General features: G+C 43.8%; 1 protein-coding gene across 4 annotated transcripts in view; it reads left to right on the forward strand.

The window, feature by feature from the left end:
- The window catches only part of SEMA4G (semaphorin 4G), a 94,684-nt gene that overhangs the window by 54,504 nt on the left and 16,164 nt on the right, over positions 1 to 24,016 (forward strand). For all 4 annotated transcript variants that reach the window (XM_083737935.1, XM_083737936.1, XM_083737934.1 and 1 more), the window contains 6 exons: positions 13,401 to 13,549; positions 14,684 to 14,746; positions 14,877 to 14,975; positions 20,763 to 20,856; positions 21,490 to 21,603; positions 21,951 to 22,117. In XM_083737935.1, coding sequence (XP_083594061.1) covers positions 13,401 to 13,549; positions 14,684 to 14,746; positions 14,877 to 14,975; positions 20,763 to 20,856; positions 21,490 to 21,603; positions 21,951 to 22,117 — 686 coding nt within the window. The remainder of the gene's footprint in view (positions 1 to 13,400; positions 13,550 to 14,683; positions 14,747 to 14,876; positions 14,976 to 20,762; positions 20,857 to 21,489; positions 21,604 to 21,950; positions 22,118 to 24,016) is intronic.

Below are 24,016 nucleotides of genomic sequence, written 5' to 3' on the forward strand. Positions count from 1 at the left end.
GTCTCTCTTTGAGACCTAAGCATCCTCTGTCATTGTTTTTTCAAGAAAATAGAGCCACTTTCTCCCTTTTGAAAGCACCCCATCTTTCCCCCCTGCAAAACAAACAAAAACGGTTGTCCTGACTGGGACTTACTCCATTGCACAATCATTTATCCTTTTATGCTGTCTTTCAAAGCAGCCTTCGTATGACACCAAACTGTTTCCCTTGAAATGGAAGCATCAGGAGGCTGTGCAAGCAAACAACATTCAGAGCTGCTTCAAAGTAGACACTAGGCTTATAAGGCTCTGGAATCTAGTCTGTCATCCACATTCTAGTTTCCTATTTTGTGTAGTATAAGGGCTGCTGACTGTAATTGTATTATTAGAGCATAAACTAGCATCTAAGGATTGTAGAAATCAATGGGACATACGTACTAGGCAAATGGAGGTAAGCACACAGGACTCCAAAGTGCATGTTCTTACAGATGCAGACTTCCACTTGCTTCACTGAGCATTTTAACTCGTACAGATTCACACAATCTGAAATGCTAAGTAGAAGCTGACACCCTGAGGGCTCAGTAACACATATTTCCTGGAATTGGCAGGGGTTGGAGGAAGGCAGCACAACCCAAAGGAGACAGAGAGTGGAACTGAAGGCAAATGGAGCAAAACAGCAAAACAAAACAACTGTACCCACCAACCCAGAGCAGAAGGGTATTCTCTGGTCTACGCAGGCTAGAACCCAATGTGGCTAAAGACACTTCCCAGTTAAAAGGAGCAAGAATAATATCCAAATGCTGTTCTCTTCTACTGTGTAGCACAGGAGAATTTATATTGGTCAGATGTTCTACACCTTTGATCTTACCCAAATATAAGGCTGATCTTATTTCACAAGGAGAGAGGCAAAGGCTGAGAAGGATAAATTGAAAAACTGGTCCAAGGTGAACTGCTGGAACATAGTTTATAGAATTGCTGTCACATCAGAATGCTTCCTCACATTAAGATGTGTAAAACACATTGTGAGATTCCCATTTGGTGCATGGGTGGTGCTTTGAAGCTGAAGGTTGCCAACAGAGAAAGCTCTTGGCAGAGAAGACAGATTTTTCTTTCAATCTCTACTGTTGTGATTGTAGAAGCCGAGAGGCCATTAAACCAGTTTGACTGGAGATTGCTGTGGGTAATCGCTCTTCCCTCTAATCACACAAAAATGAGGAAGTACTAGAAAGATTTTAGCTTAAAAATATGCAGTGTTGGACATGGCTCCACAGTGGAAAGTATTTAGTAGAGGGTGGTTCTCTGGGTGTTGCTGGACTAGAAGTCCCATTATCCTTGGCCATTGGCCATGTTGCCTGGGTCTGATGGGAGGGCCACAGGTTCTCCAATTTAATGGAAACTGTGCTTAATATGAACGATGCAGTGGATAGGGTTGCCATATTTCAAAAAGTGAAAATCCAGACCGCTTTTTGGGGGCCAAAGTAGTTTTGCCGAAAGAGTTGTTGAACTTTTGGACGCTGCCAACATTGGTTGCCGTACATTGGGAATTTCCTGGACATTTCACCCAGACACTGCTTCTGGCTGTAGTATTCCGGGTATGTCCTGTAAATTCCAGACATATGGCAACCCTGCAGTGGATCAGAAATGGATGATGATAAGTATTGATAATAGAATCCTATTCTGCTGGCACAGCTGAGTCATATTTACAATTCAAGCTGCACCTCTTAGTCATTGGTTCCCATATGGAATCTCTCTCACTCTCTCATTTACCTGGAAGGAAGTGTAGCATGGAAGGTGCTTGTTGTACATGGGTAAAAGTCTGATCTGGTGCTCCACCCCCTTTTGATTTGGGCTCCACCCGTCACTGGCAGGTGGCCCCTGAATTGCTGCTCATGAGTTAGTGCAGCCTTTGGACTGAGAAAGGTTCCCCATTTCTGATCTAGACAGAACAAATTTGATAGGTGCCAGTGCTAAAATGTTTGTGGTAAATGAGGGGTAGGGATTCCTTTTGGCCTGGCGGAACAGATCTTTATTTCCCTCGACTGCATGGGCCAATGTTCGCTGGTGGGCAGGGTCACTCTTGCTGATCAGATGACTGACAGGTAGGCAGGGCCACTCATCTCTCAGAGTTAATCCATTGAGTGGGAAGAGGGGGGTTCAGCTAGTTGGGGTTCAGTCCTGCTGTCTGCAGGGCTCTACACCCAATGTGACTTACATGTAACAGGATCCCACTCATAACTCTGGCTATGTATCTAAAAAATACAGTTTCTTTTTCAGAAGGGTATTGACGGGCTTATTTAAATTGCAAGAAAACCTTCAAGCTGTTTTCTTTGAGCTAGTTCCACTGTGACATTTCGGCTTTACCAGTAAGCTTCAGAAACTCATCCCATGTGTGCAGGTATGTAAAAAAAATATTCTGCCCAAGTGACACAGCATGCATCTGGGTTATCTCATGAGCTGAGGCTGGATATGTGGATAGGATTATTTACCAGCAACTTGTGCATGTGCACAAATCTAACAAATATTTTGCATTAATTAATGTACCTATAGGATTCATTCTCCAAGCCATTTTGTGGTTGCTTAATATTGCATCAAACCTGGCTTTAGCTTCAGCATCTCACTTCCATAAGTGATAGATTTTGTTCAAACAGTTAAATCAAGGACCAAGTCTCTGTTCTACTGTACTGGAGAAAGCAGCTCTCTTAACCTCCTTTCATGTCCTGGGATTGTTCTCTTAAAAGCTTCCTTTTCCAACAGCACTGCATCATCCTCAGTAATTTCTGATTCACTTTGTTCTTGCTTCCCAGTATGGCAGGAGCTTTTAACTTGCCCTGCAGCCATTTTCCTCCTTTGCTGCAGGCAGAGGGCAGAGCATTTTGCTCTTTTGCAAGTTTTAACTGAGCCTCAGAGAGAAGGTGCTCTCTCTCTCTCTCTCTCTCTCTCTCTCTCTCTCTCTCTCTCTCTCGTGTGTGTGTGTGTGTGTGTGTGTGTGTGTGTGTGTGTCTGTCTGTCTGTCTGTCTGTCTTTCCACCCATCCCTGTGTTTCCAGAGCATCTGATTTCTTGGATCAGACAGATTATACCAAAAAATCTTCATTGATCAAATAATTACACTATGGTGCTAAATATTTTATGTGGAAGTTAAATATGTTTGGAGCTTACTCTCACACCAGAATTTTGGCTTCTCAGAGTTAATATGTTAAGGTTCCACCCTAGCACTGAACCTGAAACAAATAACCTTTCATATTTATTCCACACATGTGCAAAGTTGCCTTATGGAGTAGTAGTAGTAGTTCATTTTTCCTGTTTACACTTGAGAAAACCAAGTTGGGCCTGCTCAAGGTTATTTGCAAATGGATAGATAAACTGGGATTTCACTTCTGCTGCAGGCTGAATGCTTTATGCACCAAGACTTCTTTTTAATAGCAAATAACTGTTTCTTGTGGTCCTTATGCACATATGAGGACAGGTAGCATTTGGTTTCCTGATATTTACACATTATCTGTTGCATGATACTTGTTATCTGTACAGAGGCGTACCTAGGCTCCCCCCTCTCCATTTTTGCCCCTTGGCAAGAAAATGTATCAGTACCTCTGAAGCCAGGAGAGACCATGTACCAGAAACTCAAAAAACTTTATTCTTGTTGCCTTTCATGCTCTGCCAATAACTTCCTCTGCAGCCATTGGCATCAGGTCTGGTCTGCTCCACCTCTCCTCCTGCTCCTTCTCCATTGGTCAATCCGTCCATCTGCTTGCCTGCCTCCCTTGGCTCACTGCTTTCCCTTCTGGCTTCTTTCTTTTTTCCTCCTCCTGCAACTCATGCCCGCTCTCTCCCTCTTTCTTCCCTCTGAGCCCTGCTGGGTGCCTCACTCCACACTTCTAATAGCAACACCAGTCAACTGTGGAGGGGGCCCTGCAGGACCCATGCCGGTGACCAGATTCCTCTGCCAAGGTGCCCGGAAGAGCCTGTGTGCCTCACCTGGCTGCCCAGAACAGCAGAGGAGTGGCCCGGGGAGTGCGCAAGCGGGTGGAGTTCTCCTAACCACTCCGAGCCAGAGTGGAGAGGTGTGATTTTTGCATCCCTCTGGGTCTGCGCCCTTGGTGGCGGCCCACCTATCTAACCCTTAGGCATGCCTCTGTATCTGTATGCATGCAGAAGAGGCCTTAGCCCTGTTTGAGTTGAAGCAGTTCTCAAATTGGCAAGAGTGACATCATTTGAATAGCACAGTGCAGAGGTTGGGGACAGGGAGGTAGCCTTTATTGGAGTAGTGGAGATGTTGTGCTTACCTGCCATACTTGCATTTGTAAATCCACAAAACTCACAGTTTCCCTTCTCAACGTCTCTTTGCTGACAACTGGACTGCTCACATGCTTTGGTGTTGTTTTGTCACACACTGTTGCATTCTTTCAGTCTACAGCTGCTAGCAGCCATCTTCCCCTGCCCCCAACATCTCACCCAGAACCAAGGAGGTGGACGAGAGCCATTTGTTTAGAGGTCTACTCCCACTACCGGTCTGGCTTATTCCATGCCACTTCCATTCCATCTTGGACAGCAGAATAAAGTAAGCTTGCATTCAGGGCATGGGAAAGAGAGATTCTATGGTAGGCAAGACTCCCCTTTGTGTTTTGATGCCAGTACTGAGAACAGAGCTCTCTGCTCATAAATTTTACCAGCATTTGTCTGTTGAAGGAGATCTCATCCGCTTGACATTTGGATTAGTTTCACCCTTCCCTATCCTCATGCTGATGAATAGGTTAGCTGTGCAGTGTGGAATAAACATTGATTAGGATAAGTGGACTGTTCAGCTGAATTACGGATTCAACCAGCCACTTCTCATACTTTGCTGCTTCTGCCTGTCCTTTCTTACAGAGGAGGTTGGTTCAACTGGAGCTCTGCACATGTCCAGAATTGTGTGTATGGTTTTGCTTTGTTCTAATAATGAGAGAATACCATGTGATCATCACAGGAAGCCCTTATTGTGTGAGGCTGCGCTGGTATAAACTGGAGGTACATCCAGTCACAAGGAGGTGGTTACACTGTGACCCAATTAATTCCAAAATCCAGTCCAATAGCTAATACATCTAATGCCTTCCCTAAGAAGTCCCATTTCAGCAAGGATGAGAGCACCTTGCCATAAATATCTGGATTGGCAGAGATATCCCTATGTCTCCTATGTTTCAACCTTTGGCACGACACTAAATTAACTGAACTTGGGATGCACCATGAAGTCTCCACCAATGTCCTTTGTTATGTAATGTCATTTATGTCTAAGCCTGGACCCTTTGTAAGAAAAGCCCTTTCAGAATCAGGGAAAGCTATTGGATCAGTTTTTCCTAAAACTGGGTACATAAAAAAAATCCCAGTTTATTCAGCTTTTGGGGAGATGCTTCAGGAGACAGGAAAACCACCACTTTTCATGTGACCATTTGCCTTTCCTCATTCTTTTTCTCTCCTTAAAATAAAGCTGGATCTTTTAAGAGTGCTTCTGTAGTGACATTTCAGTAAGACACATAGCTCTTCTGCTGTTTATAAATAATTTCATATAAGCAATTTAAATCTTTATCTATTCATAAATAAATATTACAGTTGCAGCAACAGTATGGCTGGTTCTCTGTAGCAAAGATACTAATATGCAAAATCCCCCAAATTGCTCAAGGTTATCAAAGCAAATGCAATTCTCTCTGTGTACATGTGTAGTGTTATTCATTATGCTTCCAGGCATGTGTATTCTGTACAGATTTTCTGATGCCCATACAAATGTTGCCTGTCAAATGCTCATTGTGGGGCAGATCCTGACATTCAGGTGTGAACTCTAATCGGCACTGACCCCATGCAGTCTGTGCGGTTTTCTGTTCTCCCTAGAAGTGGGAGATTATTTTCCTAGAAAACCCTGCTATTCTTGCGAGGGGCTCCTTTATGTGCATACAAAGTCCTTCAAAGAATATTAACAACCTGAGTGTCTTGCAGAGGCCTGGAACTGATGATCCGGAGCTACAGATTTGATCAGTTCAGGCAACCTTGGAAAGGAGAACTGTGTGAAATGACTGAGAAACAGGCTGGAAAGGGCATCCAGCAGAACACTTCCCACTTGCAAAGCGATTTGAGTGTCACCTTTCCTCATGGCAGCACAGGTGTGGGGGGGAATATCACATTCTCCCTCAAAGCTGGAGCTAACTCTCTCTCGTAGGGAGGCTGTGGCTCCCCCCACTGAGGCTCACCCTGCAGTTCTGCATTTTGGAACAGCAATGACACTTCAAAGGCAGGTACCTGCCATCTGTCACTGATCTGATCCCCCCTCAAGGTAGGGCTGCCGCAACACCAAGAAGGTGACTCCAACATTTAAGCTTTGCTCAGGGAATTTATTTGCTCTACGTAGGCAGGTTTAGTCATTAAGGCTTATAACTCTGCAAACACCTTACAATTTGAAGTGATTGGTCTGCCTTCCCTGTCTTGTGCCTCATTTATGTACAATTTCACTGCCATTGTTCATGCCCATCAACAGAGCTGGTGTTTTCATAAGTTGTATACCATTTGAATAAAATGATTGTTTGCTTAAAGTTCCAGGATGAGCTCAGAGAGTTTCGAATCTCTCCCCCACCCTCCCAATCATCTACAGTGGTACCTTGGGTTAAGAACTTAATTCATTCCAGAGATTCATTCTTAACCTGAAACTGTTCTTAACCTGAGGTACTACTTTAGCTAATGGGCCTCCTCCTGCTGCTGCACTGCCAGAACATGATTTCTGTTCTCATCCTGAAGCAAAGTTCTTAACCCAAGGTACTATTTCTGGGTTAGTGGAATCTGTAACCTGAAGCGTATGTAACCTGAATCATCTGTAACCCGAGGTACCACTGTACCTTTTGGAAAAATTGCCCATTCTTTTGATGGGACAAACTAGAGATATGTCCATACATCTCAAGCTCCATTTTTCTTTCTGCAAAATTATCTTTTTCCAAGAAGAGATGAAGTATTTATAAATATACTTTCTATGGCAGTTTAGGTTATGCCCGCACTTGCTGTATAGTTGAGGTCATTGCTTGCTGTGTATATGATTCATGTCAAGCTGGCCAGGTCCACATTGCACACACATTCATCCCTTCATCTACTGAGTATTACCTGTAATAAGGGAAATCGTGCCAGTGTATGGTCTATGATGCTGCACAAAGGGTACATATCCATCAGGATCTGTGGTCCTCCAGATGTTATTGGATTCCAACTCCCATCAGCCGCAGTCAACATAATCTGTGAACATGGATGATGGAAGATATAGTTCAACAACATTTACAGGACCATAGGTTCTGCAATCCTGATCTTTATGGTTTAAATAAATTACAGGTGCTAGCTACATTGTGTGTGTCAGTGAATCATGTATATTTGAAACACCATTGAGAAAGCCTGCAAACACCCTGCCCCTTTTTGTGAATTTTGGGGTCATTCTGGATTTGGCACCATGTGGTTGTGCACATTCATGCACATATTGAACTCATAAATGGGGGGGGGTTGTCTGTATGGTCTTTTAAACCCGAGGGGTGTATTTTCTGTTATGCTGTATATTTTTGTGTTTTTATATTGTAAACTGCCCTATTATCAGATGATTGGCAATATAGAATTCAAATAAATAAATAAATAATAAATCTTGGGCCGAACACTTCCCATGCTGATAACAATAAGTGTTCAAAGCTGCTGTATCTGATGAACTATGGTCATGTTTTCCTTTTCTAATACCCCCTTTTTTATTTGTGAAATGCTAAATTTCAGGTGGTACAGTTATACACAGAGAAAAGTATGGGAGTGTACAATTGTACAAATCTGTACATAAGCCAGAGTCACACCAACACTACTAAGACACTGGTGCAATCTTATCTATTGTGAATTCCTTTTGTGGTAAACACCTGACTCATCAGATAAGAGTGGGTCAGCTGCAGTTACATGGCCCTGAACTGCTTTAGGATTACATGGCAGAAACATCACACAGTTTGACTAATTGGGAGCACTGCTTAAATAATTGGGAGCACCGGGGGTAGCAAACCTATTGCTGGACTACAGCTCCCATCATTCCTGCTTATTGGCCATGATGATCGGGGCTGTTGGGAGTTGAGATCTAACAACATCTGGAGGTTCAGTGAGCTCCGCCCCTGGAATGGGATGGAATAACATGGCAAAACAAAAACATACAAAATAAAAAACTATCAGTATAACAAGATTGCTTAAACAACATGCTGCATCCAATAGAAAAAGTAAGAAGGGAGTTTCACTGTGGTTCACCTTAGTCCTAGAAGCACTCCTGTCATAATGTTGCTCACAGTCCCTCTCCTGCAGCAGCTTCTGATAAGGCTCCCAAAGCCAAAGGGTGGGGTGGGTTCAAGTTAGAGGTTCCAGATAACAGTTGCAGACACAGATTGACAAAGTTTGCTGACTAACAGAAGAAACTAGAATATAGTATATAGAATGAAAATGCAAATATTGTAGTGTTCTCTGTTACAATTTGCTATTTTTTGCTCAAATACTCATCCTCTCCTCCTGTTCCAGCATATGCTAAGGATTCTTTCTACCAATGCTGAAATAGTTCAGCAAAATGAAATGGAGCGGGGTGGGGCAAGCCCTTTGTTAACATACTGGCAAATAGAAGAATGATGTTAAGAAGTGGAGCTCACAAGCCCATGCTTTGCATCAAGATGACTTTTTGGAAGACATTGTTTTCTCCTGCTGAGCTCCCTTCCCTCCCAGGTTATGAATCAGATCACACAAAAAGTAAAGTTTGTATAATAAACCAACCAATATCAAAAGGCCAGTTCACATGTGTACATGTGTCATTTGATGATGAAGCTATGTGAATGAGCCATCCCAGATAGTACATCAATATGGAAGTTTTCAAAGGGAATCAGTTCACATGTTTGGTTGCAAGTCATCAAGTGATAGAAAAGAATTAAATTAGATGTGAACCAGCAAATAAGATTCTTTGGCTCCTTGTTATTGCATGATAATTGGGTTTCATTTAAAAAAAAAATGCTCAATTTCTGTCACTTTCTTCTCGCAGATCTTGCATTCTAACAGCATTGTCATTGTCACGCTCCTGTGATTCCTTGCAGATTTTTACTACACTCGCATCATAAACAACAATAAACACAATTTTCCAGCTGCACCTCTCCAACTGAGCTGAATTTTGAGTGGTATTATTCTTATTTTGACATGGTACCTTCTAACCTCCAAACAGCTGTGACTTCTTTTTACAGCAGCCTAGTTAGTAATCAGGAGCAAACAGTGGCATTTTGCAAGGGAGAGAAAACACTGATAAGCCAGAAGTGCCTTTCACCTTCTTCTGCCACAGGCATTTAAATGACCAGGAGTGGGGAGGGGAAATGATGGTTGTGAAAGCGGGAAGGCTCAGGACTCAGCTGCCTGACCTCAAACTGTCTCCCAGCCTGCCATCCCTGCTCAGAACGGGCCTTCTGGTGACTCAGCCTGAGCAGTTCTAGGTAAGGGATATAAATAGCACTTACTATCGAGGCAGCTATCTGCCTCAGGCATTTGTGTCCCAATCAAGATTGTTGGTTTGTCCCTGACTTCCCTCAAGGGACTGTGGTTTGGAAAGCAAGTCTTACCTCCCTTAGCTCAGTGTGATTGTGTGGAAGAAGACAGGACTGCATATGGCTGTATGAATGTATGGAAGCATTTTCTTACAGGTTATGAGGCAAAGTATATAACACTATTTGCTCACAGTTTCTGCTTGCGTCCACACCAGATATTTACAGCTCATGGCTTCCTCCAAAGACTCCCTGAGAACTGTAATGCAGGGTGCAGGGGGCTGGAGCTCTGTGAGGTGTAAACTACAATTCCCAAGATGCTTTGGGGAAGCCATGTGCTGTGAATGTATAGTGTGGATGTGCCCCTTTCTCATTTTCACTTAATAGCAGGCTATATAAGAAGGGTTGGAACACAATATTGATCAGTTTTCAGTAGGAGTTTAGGCACTTGTCTGAAAGGGGTGCTTTTGCTATAAAAACGTGGTGCTCTAATAACAACTGGAGGAAATTCAATTGGTTTTTCACTGCAGCTTGGATAAGGCTAGGGTTAAATTCCTCTGGGTGTATTACGGTTTGCCTCAGTATATTTATATATGGTTTTCTGCTTCCTTCAGTGCTCCCATAGGGAATGAGGACTCGCATTCTCTAGCAGTCAGATACTGATTCAGTTTATCCACCTTCCCTTTCATTCACTCGCCCACACACCTCGGCTCCTGAAAACATGCATTTCCATGGTATACTTGAAATTCCCCTTGAAAAATATGGGCTTTGTAAGTTGGAAGGAATCTTCCATAATCAGTTTTCACTGTTACACAGAGCATAACTTCTGGCTGCATTTCTTCTGCATGCCCTGTTCAAACTCTTGATTGATACCCACAACGGAAGAGTTTGGGACATGAGGTAGTCAGAGAGAGAGATGAAAAACCAGAACAGGTCACGGTGTGCAAGCATTAAGGTTGAAGTCTAGGTGTGTGTGTGTGTGTGTGTGTGTGTGTGTGAAACCAGGGCTTCTAGCTTACCTCCTGCTCCCCATTGCTCAATTCCTTTAATGAGCCTGGCAGACTCTGGAGTTCAAGGCTGCAGCACTAATCTGGACATCCAGTCAGCTGACTCTATGGGTCAGTCTCAGAGCACCAGGCCTTTTAATACCCTAGCCTCAGAACTAGCTCCTTAGTTTAAGCCACTTGACTCTAGTGTAAAGACTGTGCCTTACTTGGACTATATAGTTGCCTCTTTGGTAAGGTTGCCATATGTCAACAACGTTTCTGTCCGGATTTTCACTTTTTGAAATATGGCAACCCTGTCTTTGGTTCTTGCTTGCTGCTCTGAACCTTGGTTCTTGCCTGCTTTAGACTACACTTGGGATATTTGGGTGGATGGCCAGCTCCCGGGATCCCAGAACATGACAGCTGTGCTTTCTGGGGTCTAAATTACGGGACCAGATAGTGTTGGCTAAGACATCTAGGCTGCAATGCTACTTACCTACTGTCTACTTACCTAGAAGTAAATCCCACAGAACTCAAATCAATCAATCTTTCAAATGAAAAGCAGTTTCAGATGTCATCACACTCACAGTAAAACAGTTTTAATGGGAACTTGAGATACAGCAGATACTGGATCAGTCATGACAACAAGCCAGCAGTGGGGTTTTGTCCTGTGTTTTTTTTTTTTTAAAGATTCATGTTGAAGGCATTGAGATCTAGTAAGGATGCCCATAATAAACATGGAGGAAAATTAGAGTTTAGTTTTTGAGCAAAGGTCCCTATGCTTACAAGGTGCAGCTTCTCTCCTCCCCTTCCCCCCCTTCGGTGTCCTCTGATCTGGGCTGTTATTGGTGTCCAAAGATTACACACACACACACAGTAGATGGTTGATGGAAGGATACTTAGTGAGAGGCAGGGAAGGGAAGACTTCCTCATGTGAAAGACTGGGAGAAGAAAGGAAAGCTTCCAGGTGAGAGGTGAGAGGGTCCACCACTTCCTGGGTGAGACAAGGATTAACTACCTTTGAGAGAGCACCCTGCATTTTCTTTTCTCTTTCTCTGTTTTTGTTTTTGTTCCCCTTAGTTTCTTCTATCTTACTATATTATGAAAAAGCTTTAATAAAATATTATTTTTTAAAAAGAAATCTAGTAAATAGATTTGGGCCAGTTAGGAATACTCCCAATCTAAGCAAGGTGAACTCGTACTCAAAATATTTGCTGCCCAATTTGGAGTTTTAGCCATTAATTTATAATGTTGATCCAGGGAATAGCCATTCAGTAATTTTTGACCCAGCCGAAGGAATGACTACCGCATAGGCAACATTGAGAGCTGTGCAGTTTTGGGCAGCTTGATTTACCACTTGAAACTTATGAGGTATTTATATTAAACAGCTAGCTAGAACCTCTGTTTAATTTGTTTTTGTGGTTAATGGCATGATCCTAGTCAAGCTTATCCTAATGTAAGGCTCATAGAGTTGATTAGGACTGACTCCCAAGTAAGCTCAAGGCGCCAACCCTAAATACACTCCCAGGGGAGTAAGCACCATTAAACACAATGGGACTCCTGAGTCAGCATGCGTAGGAGTGAGCTGTTAAGTCTGTAAAAACACCTCAAACCTGACATCTTTTTGATAGTTATGTTTGCTTCTTTAAATGTTTTAAGATTTTGGGCCCCCCACAATATCTCTTTGTCATAATCATGTATGTGTGTATATATATATTTCTTTGTAGTAATCCATTTAAAATTTCAAATTATTGCATTATAAAAATTCTATTTGGCTTATTTTGAAATGCATTGGGTTTGAGAAATGTAACATTCTGCTAACAAAATTCACCCTCTCTATGAAGAGGAGAGGAAACACCAAGTAGCAGCTCATGCCTCCTTTATCTTCCAGTATGCTTCTGAATACCAGTTGCTAGAAACCACAGGCGGTGGGTGGAGGAGGAATGCTGATGCCTTCAGGCATCTGATCAGCCACTGTGAGGCTGGGATGTTGTACTAGATGGGTCATTGGCCTCATCCAGCAGGCTTTTCTTATGTTCTTATGGCAACCTCAGGATCTGTGGGAAAACTGAGAACTGCCTTATCTGATAAGGAACTCCTGGGGGAACTTGCAATGCTAATAGGGGACTGGTTCTTAACAGTACCTATCTTTTCAATATGTATACTGTCTAGAGATTTTTTTAAAAAGTGTACTTCCTATTGGGGTGCCTTGCAGGTCTGCGTCCTCCTAAAGCAACAGCTCAGAGCCAGATCAGACAACTTCACTATTTCAAATAATTACTATGTGTTCTCCACCCATGCTTTCAATTGAATTGCCAGCATGACAAGAGGCTTCACAATATCTTTTCCTTTCTGGCCAAATGAAGAACATTATCAACCTGGTGTACAAACAAGTTAAGTTAGAACACATGGGCTGATCCCTCTACATATCCCTCTTGATGTCAGTAGTGGGACTAAGGCTACAAACCTTCACATTCTTACTTAGGGATAAGCCCCAGTGTATGCAGTGAGACTTTCCACCAATTAAACATGCAGCAGGGTCTGTCTGCACTTCATTTTAAGATCCAAGTGCTCTGATTTACTGTAATTGAGCTGAAGAGCAGGCTCTGTATCTTTTCAATCTCTGGGTTAAATGTTGATCCATGGAAAGGTTTAAAGGCTCCCCCCCCCCTTCCAAAGTTGCTGCATATATTGGATAATATTTGAAAATCATTTTTGGAGGCCCTTGAAAGTGATCAATTCCACACTCTGTCCTGATTCACATTTTGGTTTACTTTTGCAATTTTCTGTTCCCATCTTACAGATGTCAGACAGCACAATAGTGAGCCTTCAGTTCAGCTGCCTCTTCCAGGGTATCCGGAGTGCCCAAGAAACCTCTGTGGTCTTGCTTTTTAAACAGCCTGTGTTTCTTTCCCCAGATTTGACCACTGCAAGACGTTTTAGCAGCCATGCCCAGAACTACACTACCCTCCTGCTAGAGGATGAGAAGGGAATTCTTTATGTTGGGGCCAGGGGGGCCATATTCTCCTTAAATTCCAGCAACGTTTCTGATGGCTCCCATCGGACAGTAAGTGCAGCTTTATCCCACTGGCATGTTCACAGTTAATTTCCTTTGCAAATTTTGGTTTCCAAACCCATTTAGGGCTACATTTGTACCTTCAAGGAAGAACAAGCACAGCTTTCTCTTTATTTAAACTTTAGAATCTGCTTTGATTGGGGAGGGACCATGGCTTCATGACTGAGTCAGCAAATGGCCAATCAGTGCTGTGCATATCAAATTTCTGCTCTAAAGTAGACTAGATTTCACCCCAAATCTTATTGCATATGTGTAAAATACGTGATGAGTGCATTTCCACAGCAGACTCATTGCTGGAATAATGTATGCCTGCATGCAGCCTTTGTTGCATTAGAGTCACCAAGAGATACACTGAAAACAATCTGCTCTGAAAAACTGATAAATGCCTCCTCATTAAAAATGGATGCATCTGTCATCAAATCTAGTTTCCACAACAGATATAGACAGATATGGACCCTTTTGTCTGCCTCCCATGTTAGTGGAATGGGCTGGGGCCAACCCTCACTGGTAGCCAATGGGTTCCTGAACTACAGCTCCCACCATCCTTGACCATTGGTCATACTGGCTGGGGCTGCTGGGAGTTAGAGTCTTAACAACACCTTGAGGGCACCATATTGGTTGCCCTTGCTGAAGTACACAAAGGTCCTTTAAAGTACCTGGAAGTCTCTGGTGCCTCTTACCAGGATTAACATTTGTTCACTCTCCTTTGAGGCCCTTTATCTCAGTACAGTTTCTTTTCTGTGCCCTTGTTTTTTATGCAAAATGGGAAGGGAGCTCTCGAGCCATGTAAAAATGAAAACAGCAGCCACCCTCTACTGAAAACCACTTGCTTTTTTGGTCTCCTTCCCTCTCCCTTTCTCCCTGCTGCTTCCTTATGGTATTTGTAACAGCCAGGTTCTCATTTCAGTCAAGGACCTTTAAAAGCAAATGGGCTACAAACATCTGCAGCGCTCCCCCGCTTTGCACTTAAATAAATCCACTTATTCTGGGGGAAGGCGAAGTGTGAACTTTGAAGAGCTCTTGTGAGTTTCACGGGGCTTGCTTCTTAATGTCACGCTCCACCACTATTTCCTGGGCTGGGATGCCCCAGTGAATAATGATCCTGCTTTGTGTTTAACTTTGTAGATTGATTGGGAAGCCTCTCCTGAGAAGCGGGGAGACTGCCTGAAAAAGGGCAAAAACAACAAGGTATGTGCTCCATAAGTCTCTGCCTTTTTGTCTCTGTTCCTTCACTTCTGACCTGTTTGTGCCTGTAGCTGATGAACAGGCCATTGTCAGGACTCTTGTGCAAATGACACCCTCCCTTCCTCTTTTGCAGACAGAGTGTTACAACCATGTCAAGCTTTTGCAACGGCTGAACACAACCCACCTGTATGCCTGTGGCACATATGCCTTCCACCCGCTCTGCACATACATTGTGAGTAAAAGAAGCAAAAGAATCTCCTCCACTGCCTTGTTGGGAGTCCCTCTTTGCACTGAAACTGACTGCCAGGGAGATGTCCGCCATGCCCTTTGTTTCCAGAAGCTGTGCAATATTATTAGCCAGTCAGAAACCAACTGAAAATCACTCAGATTAACTTTTCTGCACATGGAACTGGTTGTAGACGAACTCTATAGGCAGGTATCCAGGACAACAAACCAATCCCAAATCCTGGCTCCTGTGTCAGTAATTCCTGCCAAGGAACGGAAAGGTCATGAAGACCAGAACTGATTTTTACTGCCTGCCAGAAGGAGGGAGGTCTGTGGGGAGGCTCTCTCTTCCTGGTGTTTTGTTCTCCAAGGCTGGCTGTTGATTTCTGGGAAGCCTAAGAACCTGGACTGATGCTTTAAGGTGCCTTGCCCATGGGTTTGCTAACATACTGTCTGCATAAAGAACTAAAGGAAAAGGCCAACCTCACCATTAGGCAATGAGAGAACCATCTCAGGTGGCCTAGTGTGGGGGCACTGATTATTTATTTATTTATTAAATTTCTATATTAGTTTTTAATATATAATCATACAAATTTCTATGACAGCAGCCCCTTCCCCCTGTTCCCCTCTGTGGAGGACAGAACTGTGTGTGCCCTGTGCCAGCCTGGAAATAAGATTCAACTGTCATTCGACTCTGCTTCTCTACATGGGAGGGGGGTGGCAACTTGTCTTTCATCATAGGCAGACCCTGAGAAGCATAAGCATGCATTTCTTTCACTCCTTTAAATTCACATTCAATGTGTTAACATTGGGATGCTTTCCTGCTGTTTGCCATAGTGAATAGAATATTGGACTGGAACCTGGGAAATCGGGTGGAATTCTGCATTGCACTCTTCCAGTTGTTTCATCTGTGCAAGCTTTGCTAATGACAACTGCCCCCCCCCCCCCGCGTGCTGCTGTGGGGGTTCTCCAGACCCAGAGTCAATTGGGGGGCACATGGAGGGAGGTGGGGGAGAAAGCCCTGTTGTGCAAGCAGAAGTCCTTGCACAGGGCTTCCACTTATAGTGCTGGTTAGGTGACTCCTGCCCCAGGGTTAAAATCCCTACTCAGCCATGTGGTTCATGAATGATCTTGGGAAGTCACTCTTTCACAGATGGACTACCTGGTGGCATTGTTGTGAGGGGTTAAAGGTCACCTTGGGCTCCTTGTATACACCATCCTGAGCTCCTTGGTGGGAGGGTAAGAATACACACTTGCACTAGATACACATTCATACTAGAAATACAATAGAAAATCATCATCAGTGTAAGCTAGGCTGGATACACAAAGGAGCTTTGATAAGCAAGCCATTTAAAGAGCTTTGCAGGCAATTTGGGGTGATAATGGAGGTGTTATTATGAAGCTGTTTCTCAGTTAGCAGAACCCATCTTTCCTGAAGCATTTGTTTTTGTTGCAAGGTAATGGTTCTTTAGGGAAACATGTGGCGCTGTGGTCTAAACCAGGTGGCGCTGTGGTCTAAACCATTGAGCTTTGGGAGCGCCGCAACCCCAGAGTCATTTGTGACTGGACTTAACTGTCAGGGGTCCTTTACCTTTTTTAATGGTTCTTGATGTATGTTCAGACCCAAACGCACACACAGCTTTGGAGCTGTATGATGGACCTCCTCCTCCTGCCTCCCTTTTTTGGATTTGGGGCAAGATGGGACTTTAGTAAAAAGTGTCTGCAGTTTGTTAATTTGTGTACAAGCCTCTCATTTTACGAAGGCAGACATTAATAAAAGGAAAGCAATAAAAAAGAGCAGAGGGGCAAACTGTACCCTTTCGGTGATGGCAATGCCTCCTACCTGAGGCACATCGTCGCAACTAGTGATGTATGTGGGGAGAACCTTGTCAGTTTAGGCAACTCACCATTTATTCTGATGATCGAGGACTTTAAACTCATACTTCTGCTCTGTTGCCAATACTGCAAGTGACTTATTTGAACTTTCCTCTACCACCCAGTAGTGTTTCCTGCATCATGCTTAAAGCAGCAGAGTCAAAAAGCTAAGGCTTACTATTTTGTTCCAAAACTAATTGTTGGAGCCAACCTAGTGCAATTTCACTTTCCAGGGCTAGACCACCAATAGGAGAATGTCCAGGTTTGGCTTTGCCAATGATTGTCCCCCCCCAAAGTTTATTTTTTATTTAATTATTGATTCTCGTGCCACACTTAACAATGCAATCCTTTGTAAGTTTGCTCAGAACAAAGTCTCATACAGATCAATGCTGCTCACTCCTAAGTAAATTTATTTAAGGATGCAACCTTAGAATTCCAATAATGCAGCAGGTAGCTATTATTGTGATGTTTTGAGTGTTAGGGTCAAAGATCACAAAGCAAGTATGTAGTCTTTTGTCATTGACACCAACACATGATATTTTAGATAAATTTGTCAAATAATAATTGAACATCTCTCTGGGAAATAAAGTGTTAGCTCTTCCAGAGTTAAAGAGTGGCCATATTTTCAGGAAGAGAGATTATAAAACCAGTGGCATCAACTATTGGTCATGCTGGACAAAGAACATTGTGATTGATTCTGTAGTCTAATTTGGCCGTTCTGCAGAGAGCATTCCACCTTTAGATTGATCACATTGGCTAGAGAACCTCTCTGCACTAGTTCCTCAGCATGTTTATGAGGATGTCAGAGTCCCACCAGCCCTCATTCTTCGAAACATGTTGCTCCCCAGAGTCGCAGCAGTCATAGAAACAAGGAGGTAACATCCTTCATTGAACTAATCGTCTATACTGGCTAACAAAGGTGCTGTTCCCCCTCCCCCCTCAATTTGCAGCCTCTAGATACCTGCCACCTGTTCAAACAGTCATTTAGATGGATCATCTTCTATTTTAATAACATTTTCTATAATCCAGAGCTTGCCCTGGACAGCCTCATCTATCTTGTGCTCATTTTTGTGCCTTGCCACATTTCTGCATGCCATTTTTAGCTTCACTGCCCAATTGCCTCTCTTCCTGCATCTCTGTGTAAAATACACTTGGGTTAGAACCAGTTACAGTGGCGCTACCCCAGCCTCAGCTTAAACTGTGATACATGTGTGACCTTTGATAGCTTCTTCAAAGTACCTGGGCTTTGTGAAGCTTGTCCCAGAGGTCTCCTTTCCAAAGCAAGCCAGGCAGCTTGAAAGAGAACACATTGATAGCATTAGCCTCATCTCTGCCTAACTAAAGGCTTAAATCCATCAGTTAGGGTTGAAAATCTGCTCTGGCCAAGACATTTTCCACACAAGCTGCCTCCTTTTTATATCCATTATCTCTGAATCACACCCAAAGCCTACCTGTTCTGATACTGATTGGGCCATAAGAGGCTCCTGAAGGATAGCTACCCTCACAGACTTTGCTGTTTAGCAGCCCCTTCATCCACCTCTTCTTTATTTTTCTTTGCTTTGCCAGTAGAATTGTTCACTTTTTAAAAAAGCCATCAGTACCATCCATCACTGATGGTTTAATAATTTCCTCTGTGCCACCCCCCCCCCCGAGCACGGGTTTTCTTTATAATACCTGTTCTCAAAACTGTTAAAGAATTCCCTGCATTCCTGCTCTTTTCTTTACAAACAAACCCTCCACAAGTGCCTGGTGCTCTCATCTGAGCACCCTCCAATGCATTAGTCTCCTGCTGGAAATAAGTTGTTTGGAAAAGAGCCCAGCATTTTTGACTGATCTATGGATTCTATGAACAGCAGGAAAAGGTGCCATTTGTTAGCCAGCAGCAGGTTCTGCTACTCTCTGCTGTTGGAATGCTGCAATCAACTACAGTCCTCTTTATCTTTTGCTATCTACCTCGCTTTTCAAAAAATATCAAATGGTGACCAACAGAGAAGCAAAAATAAAATAAAAATTAACTCTAACAAGAAAACAACGTAAGAGAAAACCAAAACAGCAGCAAAATGTAAAGCCAGTGGGAAGACCAAAAAGAAAGAAAACCCAGTAACAACATTAGATCCAGACTGATGCTAAAACACACACAAACACAGTCTGTCAAAACCTGGAGGTCTTCATGGACTGGTGAAAGGCAAGAAGTTCTACGTGCTCACCTGCCTTATCTTGGGTCAGCGCTAAGCTGAGGCTCAGAGTTCAGCATCTATATATTGGGATCCATGTTTGTATAGACTACTCTCCCAGGTTAGTTTGCACTTTGAACTGCACACCACACCCAGAGCCAAGAATTATAGCTTAATCAGAATTCTATCCAAGAAATGGTCCTGCTTCTTTTAGCTAAAAGTTCAGATCCAACTGACTGAAGCTACTGAATCACTAAAAAATGAAATAAGAAGATTTGGACCTGATCCCTGGCTTGTTTTGTACAACAGAGGGCTACCCTACAAATGGAAAATTGAACAGGATCTCCTCCAAAGACTGGTGAAATTGAGCAGGTTCAGGTGGGAGGCAGCAGTGCTTGAGTTATCTTGGTCCCATCTATTTAGGGCTTTATGGTGAAAACCAGCACCTTGAATTGCACCTGGGAGCCAGTTGGTGGTTCAGTAATTGGAGTTGTCTGACATGCACACTTAACTTGCTCCATTAGTCACATAGGTATCAAGACTTTAAATCTGAACAAGCGTACATAGGATCAGGCTTCTTCTTTGGCGCTTGGTATTTGGATTCCTTTTATAATCAGAGGGAGTTACTGGAGTTATTTTAGGAAAGGAAAGGCAGAGATCAGTGAAAACATTTCCATGAAGTTGGAATAAAGCTATGATGCATTCTCATCAGTGTTTGCGTTTCAGTGTAAACACACTTCCTTCACTGACACCAGCTTAAATGGGATGGTGTGGGGGAGGAATCAAACATGAAAGAAGCACACATAAAACAAAGGACTGTTTATATTATTAGTGGAGAATTGGATGGTTTTATTGCCCAAAATAGAAACTGAAGTAACTGGACACAGTTTATCACCACCTCAGTGCTTTGAATTAAGATAAGTGTGTATTTGTGGTAAGCCACTTTGGACACAGCTCACTGTGGAAAGGTGGCATATAAATAAATATTTCACCAAACATCCAGATTCTGTTGCTTACATTGTGATGGTACTCATGCAGGTTTCTAAATCAGTGTGATGCAGAGCACAGCGTTAAGTTTTGGAAGTGGCAGATGTCGGTTTTAGATCTGTGCTAAGCCTTGAACTTCCATGCCTGTGGCAGCCCAGTGGGTGATCTCCAGAGATTGTTGTGAAGATAATGATATAAAAATGGCAACAAGTTGTAATGCCCAGAGCATGAGTAACAAGCTGGCAATCCCTGATTCACATCTCAGCTCATCCTTGAGTTTGTTGGCTCATCTGAGCTAAGCCGTTGTTCTCTGAACCTTGACCTCTCGTCTGAACATTGGGCATAATACAGTACCACCAACCTATATGACAAGCTGCTGAAGATTACTGCAGAATTGTCAACTAAGTGCTGAGAAAAAACAACTGTGCTTTTAAATGTTCGGTGTGGCCTAGACCTAGCAATCAGCACTACTGGAACTTCAGCTCAGTGGGAGACCCTTGGGCAATGAGGGTTGTGAAGGAATGAGAGTCTTTGCCACAAAAAGCATTCCATTGTTACCTTTGGAGAGCAGGATCTGACGGGCCCTGAAGACCTGTCTCTTCTCTTTCCTCTGAAAGAACTGTCCTACTTGTTTGTTTCCAAGTGGAGGCCTTTGGTCTTCAAGATCATCAGAGGTATTGATTACTTTAATGGATGCAAGCAAATCCTGTGATCCCCTGCCCAGAGGTTGATCTGTTTCTTCTCTTTGTGTTCTGCAGGATACCAACAAGTTCACACTGCCCTCTCACTTTGAGGAAGGGAAGGAAAAATGCCCTTACGACCCTGCCCGGGGCTACACAGGTCTCATTGTAGGTATGTATGTGCTTTCTCCTCCATATAACAGTTCGGCTTGGAATCCAGCTGGAGTGGGAAGAGCAGGCAGTGCCTCCTTTGAGTGGGGGTGTGGTGCTCCAGAGGAAGGCCATGCTCGCTTGCCATCCATCACCTGAGGGCCCACTGCATCTCCATCTCCCCCATCCCTTCCAGCACTTAAGTTTCCTTGCTCTTTTTGATGTCAGAGCAGCTGTAATCTCCCTGCCTGTGCAGCACCTTGGCCTCTCTAGCCACATGGTGCGGCTGCTTCTCTTCCACTCTAAATGTGGCCGGAGTCATAAACCAACCAGGTGCTGCTGCATGACAGGGAAGTCATGGGTAGGTGATGCTCTGGTTATTCCTCGAATGCTCTCTTGGTACCTAGCTCTGTAAGGGAGTTATTATGCACTGGCACACACAATGGCCAAAGTCAATAAATCTCGGGAGCGGGTGTGTGGTTGTTATCAAGGGTGTGCTCTTCCTGCTTAGAGCAGGTGCAGAAGGGTTAGCTTAACAAGGAAAGAAGCCTTTCGGGCCAAGCTTTGTTAGAGGGATATTGATCAGACACATCCGTGAGCAAAACCATTCAGAAAACTGGCCTTTCCTTACTACTTTTGCTGCATTGTCTCGCAGATGGCAGTTTATATACGGCGACGCGCTACGAATTCCGCAGCCTGCCAGACATCCGACGCAACAGGCACCAGCGGATTCTGAAGACTGAAGAATCCCCCTTGCACTGGTTGAATGGTAAGCCCCACTAATCCCAGAGCAGTACCTCTGGGATCTCTTGTCTCTTCCCACACTGGAGGTGGAGGAAGTCTTGTGTTTGTAAGGCCCTAGGTAGTGGTAGTACTCTTCCCAACTCTGAAGCCAGAGCGTGTCCTATTCCACTGCAGAAAGGAGCCTAACTGACTCCTGGATAGATCTGAACCCAGTTTGTTCGTAGAGGGGACTCTCTGTTGCCTATGCCATAGCCATGACACCCAGGCTTGAGATCATTTAGAGTTGCTGTGTGAACACCATCTAGTGCCTCCTTTGGTAGCTCTCCCCTAAATATTGTGCCAACCCTTTCCCTCTCTCCTTGGTGTTTTCAGATGCTGAGTTTGTGGCCTCCGTGCTGGTCAGGGAGAGTGTGCGCAACCCTGTGGGCGATGATGACAAGATCTACTACTTCTTCACCGAGAGAGCAGGAGAGGAGAGCACTTCTGTATTTGACAAGGCACAAGTGCCCAGAGTAGCCAGGGTGGCTCGAGTGTGCAAGGTAAAGAGATTGGTGTGTTGGGAAAAGCTTGAGTGTGCTGAAGGGCACCAGGAGGATTAATTCAGAATTTTATCTAGGAGGGCTTGGTGGTAGTGGGGAGACTCTTTCTCCTCATTTAAAAATGCCCCTCTAAGCCCTATAGTTACGGTGTGGTGTAGTGGTTAAGAGTGGTAGTCTCATAATCTGGGTAACCGGGTTCGCGTCTCCGCTCCTCCACATGCAGCTGCTGGGTGACCTTGGGCCAGTCACACTTCTTTGAAGTCTCTCAGCCCCACTCACCCCACAGAGTGTTTGTTGTGGGGGAGGAAGGGAAAGGAGATTGTTAGCCACTTTGAGACTCCTTAAAGGGAGTGAAAGGCGGGATATCAAATCCAAACTACTCCTCCTCCTCCTCTTCTTCTTCTTCTTCTTCTTCTTCTTCTTCTTCTATGGTGTCATTAATTTAAAAGGGAGCTTGGGATCAAATGAGATGTGTCATGGAAGATCTCTTGCAGGACATCCTGATATTTTGGGTTAAAAGGAATTGTGGGGGTAAGCTTTGCATCAAGGATGTAGTCCTAGGCAAGGGTTTTCCCCCCAGCTGTTTCTCCCTGTTCTATTTTGACAGCTTTATCCCTTGCAAAAGTATTTGTAGGTTTCCCCCCCTCCCGTCTTTTCTTTTTCTTCTCTCCCATGGCTTGGCAATATAGAAATCTAAACAATTTTTGAACAAGTCATTTCCAGTCTTTTTAAAAAATAACAGTTCAGAAAGGTCAAACAAAAACATTACTCTTGAAGTGGTGTTTATACACTGGACCTTTAGGGACACATGGCTGACTTTCTACATTCAAAGAAAAAGAACTAGGCTATGCAGATAAGTATCATCAAGCAACACTAGAAAAATCCCAGGTGCTTGGCTGCCCAAGTGCCCAAACATTGGATAATGGCACCTGGGGATCTTGAGCATAGAGCCAGCCTTGCATGGGACAGACTACCTCAAATGTTAAAAATTTAAAATCTGAATTACGCACACACCCTCATCTCTGACATTATGTATAAAGAGGCTCAGGCAACTCATATATATGAATCAGTCACCCCAAGAAAGGCTATAGGGAGAGGTAGTAACTCATCCAAGTTATGAATGAATGAATGAATGAATGAATGAATGAAGACCCAAAGGCCCTTTTTCCTGGTAGGGTGACCATATGGCTCCTGCACATTTAATAGTTGTGCGCAAGAGAGAAATTCAGCAGATGCAGCAGATGCTTTTGCACCTGAATGCTGCATGTGCTGGCAGGTGATGCTCAGGCCTGGTGTGTATCTTCAGTTAAAACTAGAGTTGAATATTTGACTGAAGGGAGCAGGGCCACTTCTTAAGCAAGATCCTGATGGGGTGCAGTGCACAGAGCAACTTGAGAGGTGCAGGCTGAAGTGCAGTTTGGTCAGCCCAGTATGTAGCTGTGGAGGCTTGAGCCTCAGCTTTAGCCCTGCATGGACCTGGTGCTTTGCTTCAGCCACCTGTAGATTCCCTTTGCACGCTGTCAAGCCCTTTATTGCTCAAGTTCTAGATTGCAAAGCCTTATTCACAAGTTTTATCTGTGGCAAATATAACCATGATTATCCCTGTTAGCCTATTACTGTTCTATCCTGATTACCCTGTTGCGTCTATTGAGATGGGTAGTGTCCATGGCTAAAACCCCTGTACAGCCCCTTTGTGTTGTTCACTGCTGTAGCAAAACTAGCTACTGGTGCTTAGGTGCCACAAAGCATCCAAAATGAAAGGAAGAGACAGTGTTGTACAGAGGGCTGAGTTTGGACCAGGGAGATTTGCAGCATGGTCCTAACTAGGGTTGCCATATGTCCTCTTTTTCCAGGACACGTCCTCTTTTTCATGGGTAGAGTGGTCATAGCGATCCATAG

The sequence above is a fragment of the Podarcis gaigeae genome, assembly GCF_964106915.1.
Source record: "Podarcis gaigeae genome assembly, chromosome: 5".
Taxonomy (NCBI): Eukaryota; Metazoa; Chordata; class Lepidosauria; order Squamata; family Lacertidae; genus Podarcis; species Podarcis gaigeae.